We start from the raw sequence: 19,895 nt of genomic DNA, 5'->3' as shown, positions 1-19,895 counted from the left end.
CCCCATGATCCTCTTTTTCTTATGTTAACTGAGAGCTGAGTTGATGAGATAACCACCTGTCCAGTGACCTTGCAGAGCGGTCTAATCCATCCTGTAAACTACAGCAGATAAGCTTTAAGGGAAGGAAAGGTCACTTTAATGTGACTCGATCAGTAACATTGCCTCAGATTCTGAAACAAAATCCTGGATTTAGCTCATGCTGCTATCATAATTATAAATCTTAAGGTCAGTCCAGGAATCCCATGACTTTTACAAGCCGATCGCCTGTCTGATTATCAAGACATTTATGACGATGATGGACGGCCGCATCGTTGAACGCGGTCACCACGACCAGCTTATGTCCGTGGACGGTGTCTTCGTGAACAAAGTCACTGGATGATCCCTTTAAAGCATGATTGCCTTCTGCTTCCTTTTAGGTAAACTGATGTCTTCGGAGGATAAGAGCACAAAATCTGTTGGCTGGGGCACCTACGGCACCTACATCAAATCGATGGGCGGCTATCACATGGGATTCCTCGTACTCTTCTGTTTTATCCTCATGTTTGGCTCCATTACACTCAACAACATGTACCTCACTTACTGGCTTAACCAAGGAAACGGGGTAAGTGCAGGGAGATGTTTCACAATACTTGTCATCAGTGACAAATGACAGTTTTTGTCATAAGCTACTGAAATCCTTGCTTCTGATTGGTTATCGGCAGATTTGTCACTGATTTATGTCGTTTGTCATTGAAAAAAATGCTTTGTGAAATGGGCCCCAGGAAGTGGTAGGGATAGGGATGGGGATGAGGGGGTCGTAGGCCTCGGGAGGGGCGTGGTAATATATCTGTTATGGGGAATGTTAGATGGGGAGGGCTGGTAGACGGTGTGTACCCCTTTCACTGCCTCACTCAAGGGAATGGGGGTAAGTTGTTGAGGTGGTAGGGGTGTGGAAAGGGTTTTTCAGAGGGGGGGGGGGGGCAGGTGCATTGATTGTTAGGCTAGTGCATGGTATGGGTATGTGAGATAGCACTAGTATATTCTATCACACTCAACAATATGTATGTGGAATGAGGGTTAAGGGGAGGGTATATAGAGGCAATGGTAGATTAGTCGGATAGTGTAATATTGCTACTAGCTGGTTAAGGTAAATGGTAAATAGTTCTTGAGGAGTTGGGTTAAGGGGGGGGGGGGGGGGGTAGGGGCATTGGTACATGCACGGCTAATGATGGAAGTGAGTGAGGGTACAGAGGAGAGTATATAGGGGCAAAGTACATGAGTAGGGGCTAGGGTAGAGTAGTACTATGGATAATGGAAGTGGTAATTTAGGATAGGTAGGGGGCAAGGGTAGACCATAGCACATTGAGACAGATAGTTGCGGCATGTGTACACAAGTTCGGTCAATGGAGCTCTGAAAATTTCCTTCCCATGAACAATATCTATGGGAGGGGGAGGGGGGAAATATTTCAGATTCCACAAAACGACCAACCAATTAGCTTATATACTCTAAGACAAAGTTAAAGCCCCTTCTGGTTCTGCATGAACGGACAATCTTAGTGCAGGTTTCATTTGAGCATTCTAATGCTAATGTATGCATTATTATGCTAGTGTATGCATTCTAATGCTAATGTATGCATTGTTTTCTTGACCCCCACAGACTGACCCTGACGGTGACATTGGTTTGAATCCTGACGCTCAGAAATATCAGTTGATCTACGGCCTCTCTCTCATTGTTATCATGATGTTCGGAGCATTCAAGAGTCTTGTCTTTATGAAGGTAGGTGATATTTCATTTTTTATTTCACACTTAACAAGATTTACTTTCATAATGAGAATGGCATTGTAATCTAAGAACTTGCTGGAATCATATCATGCTATATATTTCCATGGTTGTGAATATTCATTGCAAGAATATATTGAATAGCTTCAATATTGGTCCCTGTCAGTATTGCCTGTTATGAAAAGTGTCAGTTGAATTATTTAAGAAGCATCTTAAAACACACCTACCGGTATTTACATTGTATTTAATTGCATTACATTTTCAATCATTTTTGTTGTTGAGTTTTAACTCATTGATTTATTTATTTTGTGAAGCGCTTTGATCAAATCTAAATTGGATATAGCGCTATAAAAGAAACAATTTATTATTATTATTATATTGATGTCAGTCATGATGCGTTTAGTGTTTGAAGTTATAGAACTCTTAATCTGTAATTTACAAACAAGGCACAAGGAGATATTGACTAATAATTTTGTATCTTCATATAACCCCCAGTCAAATCACAAAATGGGATTAACAATATACTCTGTTTGGTACTTTTTTAATTCTCAACTATACATATTTTATTTTTTTTAAATTGTGGTCAAGATGGCACTGTGTTATTCCATGTACAAGATTCTTGAGTATCCAAAGCAGATTCTTATGCTCAAGATATCCAGTGTATGTGCTCCAAATTTACTTGACTTGATGAGCTCAGACTCTAACCTTTGGTTATTATTGACTCAGTAACATTCCTCAGATTCTGAAATCATAATTATAAACCTTTAGGCCAGTCAGGAATCCCATGACTTTAACAAGATGATCGCCTGCCGGTATCTGGTTATCAAGATATTTATGATTTGAAATCTAAATTAAAAAAAACGTTTTTCCAACGGTTTTTATTACACTACAGTCTATTGGGGAAAATGAGTATGGTAAAACCGGTCATTCAAATATTTTTACTTTTTTGAGGCACTTCATGATCATCTTGAAGCACAATTTTTAGGGCTTCAATATTACACCATATCACAGACACTGATAACACGTAGGGCTATGTATCACAGATTTAACATTGTTAAACGATGCCTTTAAGAGAAATAAAAAGCAGCAATCATTTCTGTGAGATAATTATATTATCTATGAATCCACCTGTCCTTTTGCTTCTTGCCAGGTAACGCTGAAAGCTGCCTCTCACATGCACGACACTGTCTTCATCAACGTCTTCCGCTCACCGATGAGTTTCTTCGATACCACGCCCACTGGTCGTATTCTCAACAGATTCTCCAAAGATTTGGACGAAGGTGAATATCTTTCTTTGTCATGGCATGTATCTACTAAATGGAACCGTCTTTTTAAGAAAAACAATCTAATTCAAAAACTCAAGAGCATTTTGAAGAATGGAACGCTATGTAAACTAGCTTTTAGGAATGAAAAGATGATTTGGAAATGCAAACATTTCAACAATGCATACAATATGGATCTTAAAAATTGAATTATATATAGCTAGAAAACAATTGAATATGTGTTATCTGTGTTGTCAAGGAATCTCAGGAAATCTATACTAAGTACATCCTAGCAGAAATAATAACAACCTACTAGGCATGCGCTTATGCTGCTCACTCACTTTTTAAAGGCCAGTTTCCGGTGGCAGTGGTGGGATTGAACATTTCAGCTCATTATTCACAGATCACTGTCCTCCAGTCAAGCATTGTCTATACTCAACACCATGACAACCAAAGAGAATGCTTATTAGAATGGAAGTTGTTATATCAGCATTAATACTAATCCAATTAACTATTCCTTTCTTGCAGTTGATGTGCTGTTGCCTTTCAACCTTGAACTCTTCCTCCAAAACATCTTCCTCGTCTCCTTCGCCCTCATCGTGATCTGCATCATCTTCCCCATCTTCATCGCAATCATCATCCCGACCTTCATCATCTTCATCATCATCCTGCGCTACTACCGCAAGGGCATCCGCGATCTCAAGCGGATCGAGAACATCACCCGCTCGCCGTGGTTCTCGCACATCTCCGCCACCGTCCAAGGCCTCTCCACGATCCACGCCTACAACAAGACGGACGACTTCATCGTCAGGTTCCGCATGCTGCTCGACGGGAACGCCCTGCCGTACATGTTCTTCAGGATGTCTGCTCGGTGGGCTGGCGTGAGGCTGGAGACTCTTGTCATCCTTCTCGCTTTCGTCGCTCATCTCCTTGTGGTCTTGTACCACGGTGAGATCGATTCTGCAACGGCAGGTCTTGCTGTGTCATACACCGTTCAGGTAATTGATTGATAAATAATTGTTGATACGGTGTATTTTTCAATGAGTAGGCCTATACAGGGGGGTGTTTCACAAAGATCCTAAGTTGAACTTATCTCTAAGTTGGACTTAACAATTATGGAAAGCCGTTACCATCTGTGAAAAAATATGTTGTAAAACTTATTTCACAAGGCATAAAATGTTGATTCAAATCATTCATATTTTCTATTATCAAGGAAATTTCATGTTCTTGATGTGAAATTATAAAAAGTCTAAATACTTGAATTTTCGCTTTTGAATATATTTTATTTTAAGGCTACAAATGGCTCTCCATAATTTTTATATCCAACCTAGAGTTAAGTTTGACTTAGGATCTTTGTGAAATACCCCCCAGATCAGAGGTTGGCACACTATGAAATGTTATTCCAATGGAAATATCATTGATATTTCATACTTATAAGAAGATGAATGCCATCATATTTGATTACGCATCTATACTTCACATTGATGAAATTGCAATATATATATATCCATAGGATGGAGATGTTTCTGTACCACGTTTTGGAAAAAATTGCAAGTATAGCTTTAACAAGGAATAAAATAAGTTGAAATTGTTCCTTAATGCGATAGGTGGGAACATAACATAATCATGAACTCTTTGACTCACTAAGGCGCACTACATGTACTTGATAAAAAGCAAATTCTTGATTCAATTCAAACATTTTTTAACTGTATTCATTTTGTTCCGTTCACAGTTGACGGGTATGTTCCAGATGTTGGTTCTCATGGCCTCAGAAACAGAAGCTCGCTTCACATCAGTAGAAAGAATCCAGAGCTACATGAAGGTAAGAGGGAATTTTCAAATCTTTTTTCAATTCCACTCATATTAATATATTAAAGATATTTTCTAATTCTAGATACATGTATACCAGTTCACTTCCGTAATTATATATGATTTATCTTTAGAATTCCATAAAAGTACTTTCTGATGTGAAAGTACTAGTACAAACTAGTTTGTGCTCCCCGCCCCCCTATAAAAGTAAATTGTTATACCAAATAACTACACATCAGAAAATGAAAATATATTTTGCAATGCTTTCTATTTAATATAAAGGAAGCGAATTCATACTTTTAAACACTGCCAACAATTCCTATTTTTGGTCTTCAAGCTATTCTATAACCTAGATTCTCCTCTTTTTCTGAAATATTCTGTGTGAAAATAAAAAAATAGACTATATTCATGATTTTGCCTTGAGATATTCCTTATTTTTGCTGTAAAAGGTTGCCGGGTTAAAGTTCATGTCACCACCTTTATTCGACCTTCCTTAATCTTGTGCAAACAGTGTGTGCAGTTAAAGGAAACCAAAACCTTCATACTAAGTTACTTTTATTGTAAAGTTTAAGATATTTGAAAAATATCAGTGAAAATTTGAACAAAATCGGGCAAGGAATAAGGAAGTAAGAGCTTTTTGAAATTACTAGTCACTAGAGGGCGGTATTCAATTTGATGACATCATCTGTGGACAACTCTCCATGCCTTTTGTACATCAAATTTCATGTTTTTCCTTCTTTCTTGTGATTGAGATAATGTACTCCCCTGAAAGCAAGATATAGAATGCAAAATAATATTCTACTTCACATGTTATGAAGTCGGATCAAGAACACAAATAAATACGAAGAAAACAAAAAATTGTGAAATGTTATGTACAAAAGGAGAGTTGTTCACAGATGATGTCATCAAATTAAATACCGCCCTCTAGTGACTAGTCATTTAAAAAAGCTCTAACTTTCTTATTCCTTGCCCGATTTTGTTCAAATTTTCACTGATTTTATTCAAATCTTTTAAACTTTACAATAAAAGTAATTTAATGAAGGTTTTGGTTTCCTTTAAGTATTGAATCCAATGTCCAGGGTAATAGTATGTCTGTAAAGCGATTAGAGACATCGTAGATGTATTAAAGGCAGGCTTTACTACTTAAGCCAGAAGGGATTAGACCACCCAGCGACCCAGCGAGGTCACTGTGACAGGTGGCTATCTCATTAACTCAGCTCTCATTTAAAAAGAAAAAGAGGATCATTGGGGACCAACAGGCACCGAGTGGGGAAGTTTTCTATTTAGAGGGAGCAAGTAGCTACAAGTAGGACAGTGTGCCTTTAAGCGCGATGTAAGAGCGGTATATTACTATTATTATTATTATTATTGTTCATTATCTCCACACAGAATCTTGTTGCAGAGGCACCCAGGGTAATCAAGAACAAACGCCCGGCCAAGCAATGGCCAGATCAGGGTCAGATAGAGTTCAGAGACTTCAAGATGCGCTACAGGGATGGGCTCCCTCTTGTGTTGAAGGGCGTCAAGCTCGTCGTCAAACCCAATGAGAAGGTTGGCATCGTGGGCAGGACAGGATCAGGTACGATATGGAATCATAAATTCTTGAATAAGCAGGGTATTAATTCAGTTTATTGTATACAATGTTGATTTTGGCTCCATTTTGGCTCGCAGCAAATGATAATTTTGAAGAGGTATTTGATAGGGCTGGAGTTCTAATAACATGGCACAGAGGGTATAGACTTACATAACAGTTGCTCCACGCCTCTGGAACTCCCTCCCTCCTATTCTTTGCGACAACAACAAGCTAGAAAGCTTTAAGTCAGGTTTCAAAACCCATCTTTTAAAGCAAATTTGTAGTCCATGACTATTGGAGGAGCGGGCGCCTTTGAATATTTGAAACAAATAAATGGCGCCATACAAGTGCTGTGGATCATCATCATCAACATTTTCTGTAGAATTGTTTATTTCTTGCTCATATGTTATACATACAATAAAGTTGGGAGCTGTTTCCCTGTACTTTATTATACATGTTGTTTTGATTGAACTCTTGAGGTATGCATTTATGTGTTATTTTAAAATACTTCTTCATGAGTTGTGATTAATTCCATACATTCATACTTATGTCCCTTTGGCTCGCAGGTAAATCGACCCTTGGAGTTGCCTTGTTCCGATTGGTAGAGGGCGCCAGTGGGCAGATCATCATTGACGGAATCGACGTAAAGCAGATCGGTCTTCACGATCTTCGTTCTAAGCTCTCCATCATCCCTCAAGACCCTGTTCTCTTCATCGGAACAGTCAGGTAGGCTATTAGACCGATTTTTTACCATCATGTACAAAAGTGCAACAATCACCCAAGTCGCCTTTGGAACAGTCTAACACGCCCGATGCGATAGCTGAGGGTGTTTGGACTGTGTTGAAGGTACCGAATGTGGGTAATTTTACTAATGACCGAAAAATAAGATGTGTTGTTTTCTAAGATTGTTTTATTTGTTTTATAACATGATTTTACTAATGACCAGTCATTAGCATTTGATAATGAACAGTTGTTATCAAAATTATGTGTTAGTCAAAATAAATGCCTGGTCACATGTACGCTCTCAACCAATCATTTGATTAGGATCTACGTCATCATCTTTTAACACATGTCTCTCCCCAGATCAGAAGATTGATAACTTTGATTTGCTCTTCTTCTTCTGCAGGTATAATTTGGATCCTTTCAATGAGCACGGTGACAAAGAGCTCTGGGAGGCTCTGGAGAGATCCTACATGAAGGACAGGGTAAGAAACCATCAACATTCTTGTCTCTTCGCCACAATGGTTCTATTTCAGTTATAAATAGCCCAATATATGCCATCATATATTCATACACTACCCCTTTTATTACCAAATATATACCTGTAAATTGCTAGAGAACCAGACCAGAAACATTGGTTAGGGCATGTTTTCTTCGCTATGTTGTCTGATGACACTTGACTTTCTTACAACTGGTATTTTGGTAACGTGTCTATAAAATGGTGGCAGCGGTGGGATTGAAAATTCAATTCCAGCTATAATTAGTCACGATTTCAGCAACACAATCACAACAATATTCAAATTTGTAAGAAAAGTTACAATCACGATTACAATTACAATTGCAACGTGGCAATAAAATGGTGGCAGCGGTGGGATTGAATTTTTTTTTTTTTTTTTTTTTTTAATAACTATTATTGCAATACTGAGAATCTGATCGGTATACATTACTTGTTGATGTGTCGGGCATACCTCGGGCAAGCTCCATGTTGTCATAAACAAACTTTGTTGAAAAATTATGCTTTAAATTTGAATATGTTAGTTGTTTTCGTTTGTGTCTCCTTAGATCAAGATTAATGTTAAGTTCCTCAATTAAATTTAATTAAATCAATTTCTTCTGTCGCCTGATGGCTGCAAGGACCAGTTATGTTTGTAAACCATTTATATTAATAAACCATTTATTTAGTAAGCCATTTATGTTAGTAAACCAGGGTATTACAATGCATTGTCTGTACAGTAAATGTTAATTGACAAGTACATGCACAATTATATCTACAGCACTTCAACAAGCGGTAATTTTATGTCTGTTTTCTTCATTATAGATCAGTGCGCTTGAGAGTCAGTTAGAAGCTCCGGTAACAGAAGGTGGCGATAACTTCTCAGTAGGAGAGAGGCAGCTCATGTGTATGGCGAGGGCTCTGCTGAGAGGCAGTAAGGTAAGGCATTGGAGGTAGAAGGACGTTAGCTTTCTTTCAATCTCATTAACATCTTCTTCACATCTCATCTCATCTTAAAATCTGAGTGAAGAGAATGAGAATGAGAATGACTGTTATGGATTTATGTTTCTGGAAAACTTAATCTTCTTGATGGGCAGATTTTTTCTTTGAATATAATTAAATCGCTACTTTTTGAAAAGTGATGTGTATAGGGTTCGGAAGAGAGTTCGTTCAAAGATCACAAATTAGTGATGGGTAAAAAAAAAGGAATCGATTGTATTTCATTCATACTCTCATATTCACAATAGAAGATATCAAGATATTAACAATTCCTAATAGGTACTTAAATTAGCAGTCAAGGTACCAAGATAAAATCAAGAAAAAATTCTTCAATATAAGATTGTAGGAATCATCATTGATTGAAGTATAATGAAGTACACTTTATTTCAATTTGTACAAGTTATTCCATAAAACAGTGGCTGCATATGGAAATGACTTTTCTCCGTAAGAATTTGTCATAGTTTGTAGGACATTTTACTGGAACAAAGCGTTCTTTCTGGTTTATACTGTATTAACGATTCAATGAGATATGAAACATTGATTAACTTAAGTTAATAAAAGTACTTCAAACTGGGTACAGGAAAGAAACTAATGTGATACAGAATTATTTGGACGTGAAATGGGGACATGACTGCCCATACATATACTGTTTTGTCCTATTTTTAAGCCTGACATTGTCTTTTTTTCTCTTCAGATCTTGATGTTGGATGAGGCTACAGCAGCTATCGATACGGAGACAGATTCCTTGATCCAGCAGACAATTAGAGAAGAGTTCAAAGATTGTACCATGCTCACAGTTGCACACAGACTCAACACCATCCTCGATTCAGATAAAGTACTGGTTATGGACGATGGAATGGTAAGAAAGAGTCACCAGTCTCTTGGGGGGAGGGGAAGGAGTGATCGTAAAGTTGGAGGAAATTGTCCTCTTTTTATTGGTTTTTTAATAGTTTCTTGTAAGACTCTTTGTGATAATGCATTTTTAACTTGATAATACTCTATTTCTAAACAGCTTATATATACATATATGCTCTATATATGTTGAAACTAGCCAAGTTGAATTGGACTTGAATCCCAGAGAATGTTTGATTAAACGTATGCTAGCTAAGGGTGGATAAACAAATATAATATTACTGTAGGGAAACATATATTGTATTAAACTCGCTAACAAATATTTTTCTTTCTTATACTTTTTTTTCTCATCTGTAGGTTGCGGAGTTTGATAAGCCAAGCAACCTCCTCGCCAATCCCAACTCTCTATTCAGTGGTATGGTGGCAGCAGCTGAATCAGCCCAGAATCGTTAAACATGACCCTTTGACCGCCGTCATGAAGGTCATCTCATGTCACATCCATTATATGATGACCTCAACAAGGTCATCTATTGATATGTACTTTATATGGGCTGGTATTCAGAACTAGTGATGTATGTTGAAGATCGTTGCATTGCAGCTCCTTCATATGAAGTTATTTGTGTAAAATAAGATAGTCCAAAGTTTCTTCTGAAGTTTTTAAACTAGCCAAGTTGAATTAGACTTGAATGCCACATATTTTGTGAGTAAATGTATGCTTTACATGTATGAAATTCTTGTTAAATCTATGCAGCAAAAGATGGAAAACTTAAATTAAGTCCAAAAAAGAATGGGGCCAAACATATAGACAGTATATAATGAGAAAGCTCAAATAAACATGTTTTTCTTGTTTTCTTGTTTGTTTTTGGAAGAACACCACTATTGGTGAAAATGTATAAAAGTCAGAAATAAATAAATTAAAAAATGCCAACTAATAATCGTTTCATTGCTATTGCCTTTTTCTGTTGTTGGATTCCTTTTTTCCACAAAAAAATGCAGTTTTATCTTTGTAATTGTTCAGTAATCAAAGAATTTCTGATATGTATAAACCATGAAAATTTTATGGAAACCACCTGTAGAATATGAGGTAAACTTTCAAATGCCTACAGACGCAGAACTAGAGATAACAAATGATGAATATAAAGTATTATCAAGCAGTGTATATGCTTTGAAGAATGGTGTTTGCGCTCTAATTCTTTTAAATATTAACAGAAGTTCTGTTTATTTTTGCATACTACAAGAGAGAATAGAAGTATATTTTGAAACATGTGACGTATGATGGCAATGTTGCCTTAATATTTCTATATTTGTATCTTTTGAAATCAGCAGGATTCACATATAACGTGTCAATTTTGATAAAAAGCAGCCCAATTTTCTGTTACTATTATCATGGACTGGGCTTTTATCTTCTGCCCACAATGTGAGAGTTCCATCATCTCAGCGTGGGATTTATTGAAATTCCAATCCTCCCATTTTCTTCTCCTTCCAATCTTAGATATTCTTTGAGCAGTATTCAAGTACTTCAATATTCCATGAACACAAAATGATAGTATTTATACATTCTTAAATTTGTAAAAGCTTCTGTACAATACAATCAACTTCAAGGGAATGAAACAATGAATTAAGAATAATGAAATGCCAAATTTATATTTGAACTCTCAAGAAAGTACGCAATATTTATATTGTTCTTATTTCGATGACTATGTATACTTCAACAAGAAGCTAATGATGTATTGTACGATTGTGTGTTCAATTGTTTGTATATATTGTAACAGAGAAAGAGAAATTATGGAATTGGTATATTCTTTTTATTCGATTGTATAAGAAGATATGAATGTAAAGTTGAATGGTGCTGTCTCCAGATATACGTGTATGAGATAATAAATTATGAGAACAAGAATCATACTTGTAAATGCATGATTTTATGTATTCTATGCCTTTTGCAGTATGTGGTTTCAAAGGGGAAGTCCATCCAACTATTAAGTTGGGTATTTTTATCAAGCAGAAAAATGAGAGAAACAAATTAGTGAAATTTTGACCAATATCCAATTAAAAATAGGAAAGTTATGAACACTTGTGAATCTCTCCAACATACTCTGTACAGACAAATTTCGTTTTCTTAGTTATTGATGATGGAATAGATTGTTTTATACAAGGGAGAATACTAATTTTGAAGCTTTCAAATACAGGGTAAATGGGAAGGGAGCTTACAAAATTCGTCACAGAGTAATTTGTGTTTGACTGATCACACATTCAAAAATTCATAACTTTCTTATTTTAATTGTTTTTTTCTCAAACTTTTACAGACCCGTTTCTCTCATTTTCTGCTTCTATTAAAACCAACTTAATATCAGGGTGAACTTCCCCTTTAAACAAATTGTATGGTTTTGGTGAGTCTCGTTCAGGCAACTGTAGACCAGTTCATAGATAGTATATTGTACAAATGACCCCCCCCCCCCCCCCCAAATATCCACTGATCTTTTAAACATGGAGAAGTCCCACTTTTTGCAGTTTAGAATAATCACTCTCAAAGTGATGGAGGGGCTTCATGAATACCTTTTGTTTGCCCTCTTGAAAAGAACACCGTCTATCATAGAATGTACTTTAAAAAGAAATTTGTAGAATTATAATTACCCAATATACATGGTAAAAAGATGGGAGAATTGTAAAACAAAACATCACAGAGACACTGCCAGCTTGAAAGCCCCATATCAAGTTTGATAAATTCATATTTTCTTATTTTTGTTCACACTCTCATACTCGTTTCTCTATTTTTTTTTGCTCTCCATACACTCAACTTATGTCATATCTCAGTCAGACCGCCAAATAAACTCCAAATTGACTGATTTTGGCCATTCAGAATCATATAAATTTTTTATTGTTTCATCTAGGCCCGTCTTATATTAAAGAATTGATATCAATCGCAACTTATTTGCAAACGATATCAATCGCAACTATGTACATGAGAGATAGGAGACTGCAACTTGAGATTGATTGGAGGACTCTCGTAACTCTTTATAAGACAGGGCCCTGGTGTCTGTCTGGTGTCTGTCTGGTGTCTGTCTGGTGTCTGTCTGGTGTCTGTCTGGTGTCTCTCTGGTGTCTGTCTGGTGTCTCTCTGGTGTCTGTCTGGTGTCTCTCTGGTGTCTCTCTGGTGTCTCTCTGATGTCTGTCTGGTGTCTGTCTGGTGTCTTCCTCAGCAGTCCGACTGATCTGCTCGTTCATATCAAATTCACAAAACACCACGATACCACAACATATACAACAACTTGCGACTCGGATTTAACTTGGTCATATTTTTCTTTTTTTATTGAACCCATTTAAGTGCATTTTGTTTCTCATATCGTAGTCTACACAGCATCTTGACAACTTACAGAAAATCAATAAGAAAAAGGTTGAAGAAATGAAAAAAACTAGCAAAAAAACAGAAAAAACTTAAATCTTTCACATAATATCCACCGACAGAGTTCCGACAAACTCATTAGTAAGCTCGTCATTCACCAAGTCACTCTTATCACGCATTAATTACAGAAGAGAGAGAAAAAAAAGTTATATTTCTTTTACATCATTGCATCAAAAACATACACCTCACAATAGATAGTGACAGGAAAAGTTTACATCAGTTATTTTCAAAAATTATTTTGTCAGTGTAATACATCAATGTATTTATCGTATCATTTTCAGTGTACCGGTGTACATCAATGTATTTGTCTCATACATCGTATCACTGTTGCCTATCATATGCCTTCATCACATAAATCATTAATACCATCATATTATTTTCATCATATTTATACAAGTGCGTGAGAATTGAAATGTAAATATGCAAAAAAAAGAAAAAGAAATCATCGTTCTACAGAAATACTGCTAGTATTCTTATATCCTAAATATTATAATTCTCTATGAACATACTAATTATTACGTCTTTCACATACAATACACTTAAGATATTGTTTAGTAACCCCATAGTATCATCAAGTTTAATGATAATAATAGCCTAATAGTCCACTCCAAATTTTATTAAACCGAAACGGAAATTCTTTTTGCCCAATTGATCGTGAGCCCGGCAGCCACTGAGCAGCGCCAGATCGACGTTGCTCTATCCTTTATTGTTGGACGCCAAACAAGGTAGCAACAACTTATATCATTCTTTTATTTCAAATATCCTTGTCCGCTGAAGCTCGATACTTCAAATTGGTAAAGGCTGGTTCGCAACTGAAAATAAGGTCAAACAAAGCATGCATTGATGTGACATTTTCTTAAAGGCTTCATTCGTAACTTTTGATGGACAAAAATAATTTATGGCATCAAATATTTTAATATGTAGTTCTTCATCATATGTTCTCTAGACAACTTGAACACATTGCAAAATGCAAATGACATGCTTAAAACAAAATTATTTTTCAGGACCTTACCCTAACTCTGCCCTGACCTAGCAACACATTTGTGAATCATGAAGGAATTAAAATAACCAAGTAAATGTAGCGTGACTGTGCTAGTTTCCTTTTTGGGGCAACATTAAACCAACAAAATGAGCATGTACGTGTGGAAATACGCTGTACAAAACAATCCGATGTTCAATGTGTACAAAAATGATGCTTTTAGCGGAGAAAATAACTCATTTCACATGTACATGTGTGCCGCAGCTGACGGAAGTGAAAAAGTGAATACAGAAATCAATTTGTGCATTTCTTCAAGAACGATGTGCAACTGAAGTGCAAAATCACAGCGTGACTTTGAAAACTGTATTGAATACAGAGTAAAGCATTTTTCATTTTTCTCCATTGACACTTTCAATCTCCATATTATCCTTTGCTTGAAAAAAAGTACCTCAGAGAAATGCACATGTGGGGCAATACGATCGACCAAATTCGAATTCCTAACAGACGAGGGCCCTGTCTGTCTTACGAAGAGTTGCAGTTGAGCAGGATCGATTGACGATTTTGTTCCATTCAATCGCAAACTTACAAACTCCTATATCTTTATTATAATGGTACAGACTTGCCATTGATATATCAAGGTGCGATCAATTTGAATCATCGCAACATTTTTTTAAAAGGCAAGACCCAGATACAGTATCTCAACCTTTACTTAGCATTTTTTTTTGGTTTACAGTTAATTAATCAAATTTTGAAGCAACTACCATTAATTTGCAGTTTTCAAATTTTTGGTGAAAACTTTGTTGAATTTTATGATTGATATTTATTTGTCAAAACCAGAAGGTTTGGAACAACAAAAAAAGGAAATTGCAAGCCATTGGATCAAGACGCATGGAGAACAATCATGCATCATTACATAATACAACGTAAAACGAGAGCCAAGGAACCACATATGGCACTAATGTCACTTATGGACATTATCACAGTGGTTCCCATATACTATGTAAGCACATGAACAAAGATATCGTTTCTTTATGAAGGCTTTACAAAGAATATAACAGTGGTTTCTCTAAACATCAAAAATTGTTCGAACAACGAACGAATAAAAGGCCTTCCAGTGCAAAATATAAGCATGATTTCACTGCTACAATAATCAACCAACTTAATGAAGTTTGAATTCTAAATCAAGCATTTAACAGAAAATCTAAAAGCAGGAACATCTATGATGGGCCAGTGGAATTTGAGCAAAATCGGATGAAAAGTAACAAGATTTGAAGTTTTTAAGATCACCACACAAATTGGCAAGGAAATGATTTCCGTTGCAAGGACCTATCCATTTAATTCTATTTATCTATGTTTTTATTCATTTATAATTTATATAATATCTACATGTATTTATCTATCAATTTATTTATTCATTCATTCATTTATTGTTTGTTTGATCATCAGCCAATTTTCAAAATATCAACATCATTGCATTAAGATAAATGTATTTAACAAAGAAATACCATAAAAAGCTTCCGATGATGAACATGTATTTTTTCAGCACATGTTTGAAACCGCATTATTCTTCAAGAAAAATGGAAACAATTTTTTTGTTTAAATTAAATATAAAGAAGAATGCTTTGTAATGAAAAACTGTACCATTGCCAATTTGAAGTACTTAGTGATCTTAAAAACTAGCTTGCTTATTTTCTTAATCAATTTTTTTTCAAACATCCGCTCACTAGTTTCTATGATTTCTCTGGTTTAATTAGAATCAACATAATACCAGGCTAGACTTCCCCTATAAGTGATTAAATATGCCTAGAAAACATCATTCTACCGGAACCTTCAAATGTGGAAATGCATTATAGCAAAAGTAAGGCAAATATACCAACTGAAGGTCCATTTAGGGGAGGGGGGGGGGGGGGACCTTGAGCAACTATCGTAGGTTTAATACATGAAAAAATATTAAATATATTGTGAATATTGTTGAGTGCAGGATAGTTACATTGTATTTAGATTCTTTGGTGTACAAGTATAATACATAAATCACCTGCCATGAATCGTTACTTCTGTCGAATATAATAGTGATATATTATAGCGTTCAAATCGACTCATTGAATCCCGTTTGTTTGATTTTTAACTGTGCATTCTGTACCAGTGTACGTACAACTTGAATAATAAACAAACAAACAAAATGTGGATTATAATTGCAATTCTTTGCAAATATCAAAATAATTCTGTCCTTTCCCCCAGATTAGATTTTAAAATACATTTATGATTTCTAAAGCAAAAACAACAAAAAATCACTTTCAATTACATGGCTATCTAATCCACTGGGCATCATAAGTCGTCAATTTCTGTAACGCTATTTGTAGTGAGTGCCAATTACAATATAAAAGTTTGAGTATACAGTATATGTAGTATTGATTTTTTACTCAATACCAATACATAATCAATTTGGCCTGTATATAAGCTAATATGATCCATACATTAGCATGACTGCAGCAATCCAGATAATGACAATGCTCGTATTATTAAACTAGTAAGTGAGAACATGCCCCCGTCTTGCAAGGGGATGAATGGAAACGCACCCAACTTTTAGAGGACTAAACGGAGGAATACACATGAGAGCATGCTCAAATATTGTATAGAATTAATGGGAACACATTCTCACCGAGAAAGCACTCCTATCTAGACCAATGGGAACATGCTCCCATTCAAAGACAAGCACACACATCCAACTCGCTCCGGATCTCGATGTGAACGTGTAGGATCATGTATCTATCTTGCATCAACGGTATAGATGACTGCTTGTGCTCCATTGCTTGTGCTGCCTGTGTAGGATCCTTATCCATACAGTTTTTTCCCTGGCTTCACATGGCTCCCCCTTGTCCATCCAGGAAACCTCTGTTATGATAAAAGGACCGTTGTCCTTCTCCAGTGGCGACAGAGAGCTCAGCAGCCATCTTAGTGCTACAATCAGGGAGCTCCTTCCCTTGCCCTCTAGAATAGTAGAAGCCTTTGTTATGATAAATAGAAAGACTGTTGTCCTTCTCGAATGGCTTCAGAAAGCTTATCAACTGTCTGGGTGCTACAGTCAGAGAGCTCCTTCCCTTCCCCTCTAGGAGCCTTTGTTATGATACATGGAAAGATCGTTGTCCTTCTTGAATGGCTTCAGAGAGCTTAGCAGCTGAGGCCGACTCGGTGCTACAGTCCGGAAGCTCCTTCCCTTCCCTACCCCTCCCCTCTAGGAGTCTTGGTTATGATAAATGGAAGGATCGTTGTCCTTCTCGAATGGCGACAGAGAGCTTAACAGCTGTCTCGGTGCTACAGTCGGGGAGCTCCTTCCCTTCCCCTTCCCCTCTAGGAGCCTTGGTTATGATAAATGGAAAGACTGTTGTCCTTCTCGCGTGGCTATAGAAAGCTTGGACGCCATGACTTCCATGGAGGTATAGTCAGGGAGCTTCAGGTAGTTCACACAAGTCATCACAGAGGGAAGGAATTTGTCCGGGTCCTCGGAGCCTTCGAACATCTTACGTACGATCGTCAGAGGAGGATTCAGGGAACGGAAACCTGGAGCAAGGAAGGTGCAAAAAAGAGAGTGTTAACTTCTTATCAAAATTATTCTTACAGTCTGCTAATATGATAATAATAATAATAATACTCAGTTTTTATATAGAGCAAATTACAATCAAGTCTTTAAGCGCTAATTATGGCAATGTGAATGAAATTTGAACAGGATCAAACAGGGCTAGATATACTTCACACATATTCCAATGTTATATGCTATGAAATGGCACAAAAAAATTGACTCACAAAAAGAGAGTATAGTACAGTATACTACAAGCATATAGTACAGGTCGAAATCCATCATTTTGTCACTGTTTCAGGCTTCAGGCTTCAGGCTTTCCCTTTGGACAGATTTAGGATTAGGGCCCACACGTATGCTGCTATTAGGTTGTAGGTTATATTTAGGGATATCGTTACAGATAAGGTTGGTTGCTCCTTTAAAACGGTGGCAGCGGTGGGATCGAAAATTAAATTCTGGTTCCAATTACAAGTTAGGGTTACGGATAGGGTTGGTTGCACCTGTGACAATTGACCGACGGTCAATCTTTCTAGATGCTTATCAGATTCCTAACTTCAACCCTGGACCCAACACTATACCTAACCCCTTTATAAATTAACCAGTGACAAATAAATATATGCTATCATATATATGCAAACACTACCTCCACTTATTACCAGTATATACCTACAAATGTGTAGAAAAACTTTGTAGAGAACCAGACCCGAAACATGGTTAGGGCACATATTCTGTACTGTCTTGATGTGATGATACTTGACTTTCTGACAATTAGTATTATTTGTAACATATCTATAATAATAATAATAGCTCGTTCTTATATAGCGCTTTTCAGGACCGGAGGCCCTCACAAAGCGCTTTACAGATAAGTATATTATTACCCCGGTCATTGGATTCTATAAAAATGGTGGCAGCAGTGGGATCGAAAATTTGATTCCAGTTACAATTACAATTTAGGGTTTTATTTAAACGTTATATAGAGAGAGTGATGATGTTCGTACCTCCTACAGGGAGTTTGGGGCTTCCAGTGACGAACTGAAGAAACTCCCTCTGTTGACTGTCTGTGTACGACGCCATGAGCTCAAATAACAGCTTCACAGCACGACTGTACAGAAATGAATAACAATAAATTGACAGTATTAAATACAGAATATTGTAAAATAAGGTAGGATTAGTCATAGAAATTATGATAAATTTCAATTGCTTTGGATATGTGGAAAGATCTCGGCAGGTTGTAAAATCATCTGATGGTCTTATCTCAAACAAGAAATATTTGCCAATGGTTAATGACAGCTATTTCAAATTGATGTTGTGATACCGTAAGTGTATTAAATTCAATTGTTTTCCAACATTTTTGTGAATCTCAGCCACTCACAAGAGTTGCAAAAGTGTCAATATCCTATGTATCAATATTCTAGTTCTCGACAATTACTGTTAGATTGAAGTCTTTGAAATCTTACAGTTTGTTTCAGTACATGATCATGAAGGATAAAATCTATAATTTTTTACATATTTTTTCTTTTAACAATAGATTGCAAGGACCTGATGTTGCAATCAAAGCTGATCAAAAGCTTGAAGCTCAACCACACCTTTGACAAAGATGCACAGCCAATCATTCAGTCTTATACCTCACAAACAAAGTTTATCAACTATTGGAATTGATTGATTTATTTCCACATTTCTATAGAAAAATAACAAAATACATGATATACATATTGATTATTCAACACATTAATGACATAATAATATATATTTTTAATGATTAATAAGAACAAAAGCAGAATTATTGAATAACATTAGACTACATACATATTAATGTCAAAGTAGCAGATTATAAAAAGTCACAAACTCCATGTTTATATTACTAAATGTATAATTTATATTGGAACTACAAAAATGTAAGAAAGAATCTTACCTATCATGAGTATAGCCGTGATCAGGCCTGCAGCATTCTAGTAACGTCTTGATATCCCAAGGCTCACTACGATTCCCACAGAACAGCTGATCCAACTGAAATGGAACAAACAAAACATACAAAATTGTTTTTGAAAATAAAGACGTCCTAAATTCTCATAAGCTCTTAGAACATCTCACCACATTTTATCTTGGATATGACTGCAAATTCAACAAAAATGCAGTAGTTATTCATTAATAAATGCAGTATTTATAAAAATGAAGAAATCTAAACAGCATTTTGTTATGGGTGTGAGATACAAAATCAAAGTAGAAGTCAATTTTATGTACAGACTACACCTAATATCCACAAATGACAGGAACATTTCTACCATTTCCAAAAGGGTATTCTAAGAGCTCTTCTATAATATATGTCCTGAACTTTTGATTTAGAGCCTCAGAAAATATGCCAGATGCAAGAGTAGAAAGGACAAAAATCAATGCAGTTTATGCAGAAAATATTGCCTGCACTGCATCCATTTTTGCTTCACAATTGTAATGTGTTTGATGTCAGGAATTTACAAA

The 19,895-nt window shown here is 36.1% G+C and overlaps 2 protein-coding genes across 2 annotated transcripts in view; one reads left to right on the top strand and one right to left on the bottom strand.

Annotated features, from left to right (window-relative positions):
• The window catches only part of LOC594581 (multidrug resistance-associated protein 5), a 30,210-nt gene extending 18,846 nt beyond the window's left edge, over positions 1 to 11,364 (top strand). The window contains exons 16-26 of the mRNA XM_030981765.1: positions 417 to 601; positions 1,637 to 1,756; positions 2,910 to 3,039; positions 3,550 to 4,019; positions 4,754 to 4,843; positions 6,220 to 6,409; positions 6,970 to 7,129; positions 7,530 to 7,608; positions 8,442 to 8,555; positions 9,310 to 9,474; positions 9,825 to 11,364. Of these exons, the coding sequence (XP_030837625.1) occupies positions 417 to 601; positions 1,637 to 1,756; positions 2,910 to 3,039; positions 3,550 to 4,019; positions 4,754 to 4,843; positions 6,220 to 6,409; positions 6,970 to 7,129; positions 7,530 to 7,608; positions 8,442 to 8,555; positions 9,310 to 9,474; positions 9,825 to 9,920 (1,799 nt within the window). The 3' untranslated portion in view covers positions 9,921 to 11,364. The remainder of the gene's footprint in view (positions 1 to 416; positions 602 to 1,636; positions 1,757 to 2,909; positions 3,040 to 3,549; positions 4,020 to 4,753; positions 4,844 to 6,219; positions 6,410 to 6,969; positions 7,130 to 7,529; positions 7,609 to 8,441; positions 8,556 to 9,309; positions 9,475 to 9,824) is intronic.
• Positions 11,365 to 12,745: 1,381 nt separating this feature from the next.
• LOC578329 (E3 ubiquitin-protein ligase TRIP12) overlaps positions 12,746 to 19,895 on the bottom strand; it is a 62,318-nt gene continuing 55,168 nt past the window's right edge. The window contains exons 39-41 of the mRNA XM_030981766.1: positions 19,333 to 19,427; positions 18,419 to 18,522; positions 12,746 to 17,404 (exon numbers count right to left, since the gene is read on the bottom strand). Of these exons, the coding sequence (XP_030837626.1) occupies positions 17,208 to 17,404; positions 18,419 to 18,522; positions 19,333 to 19,427 (396 nt within the window). The 3' untranslated portion in view covers positions 12,746 to 17,207. The remainder of the gene's footprint in view (positions 17,405 to 18,418; positions 18,523 to 19,332; positions 19,428 to 19,895) is intronic.

The sequence above is a fragment of the Strongylocentrotus purpuratus genome, unplaced genomic scaffold (assembly GCF_000002235.5).
Source record: "Strongylocentrotus purpuratus isolate Spur 01 unplaced genomic scaffold, Spur_5.0 spur5_scaffold_12, whole genome shotgun sequence".
NCBI lineage: Eukaryota > Metazoa > Echinodermata > Echinoidea > Camarodonta > Strongylocentrotidae > Strongylocentrotus > Strongylocentrotus purpuratus.
Note: the sequence above shows the minus strand (reverse complement) of the source record. Positions and strands in the feature narration are given on the sequence as shown.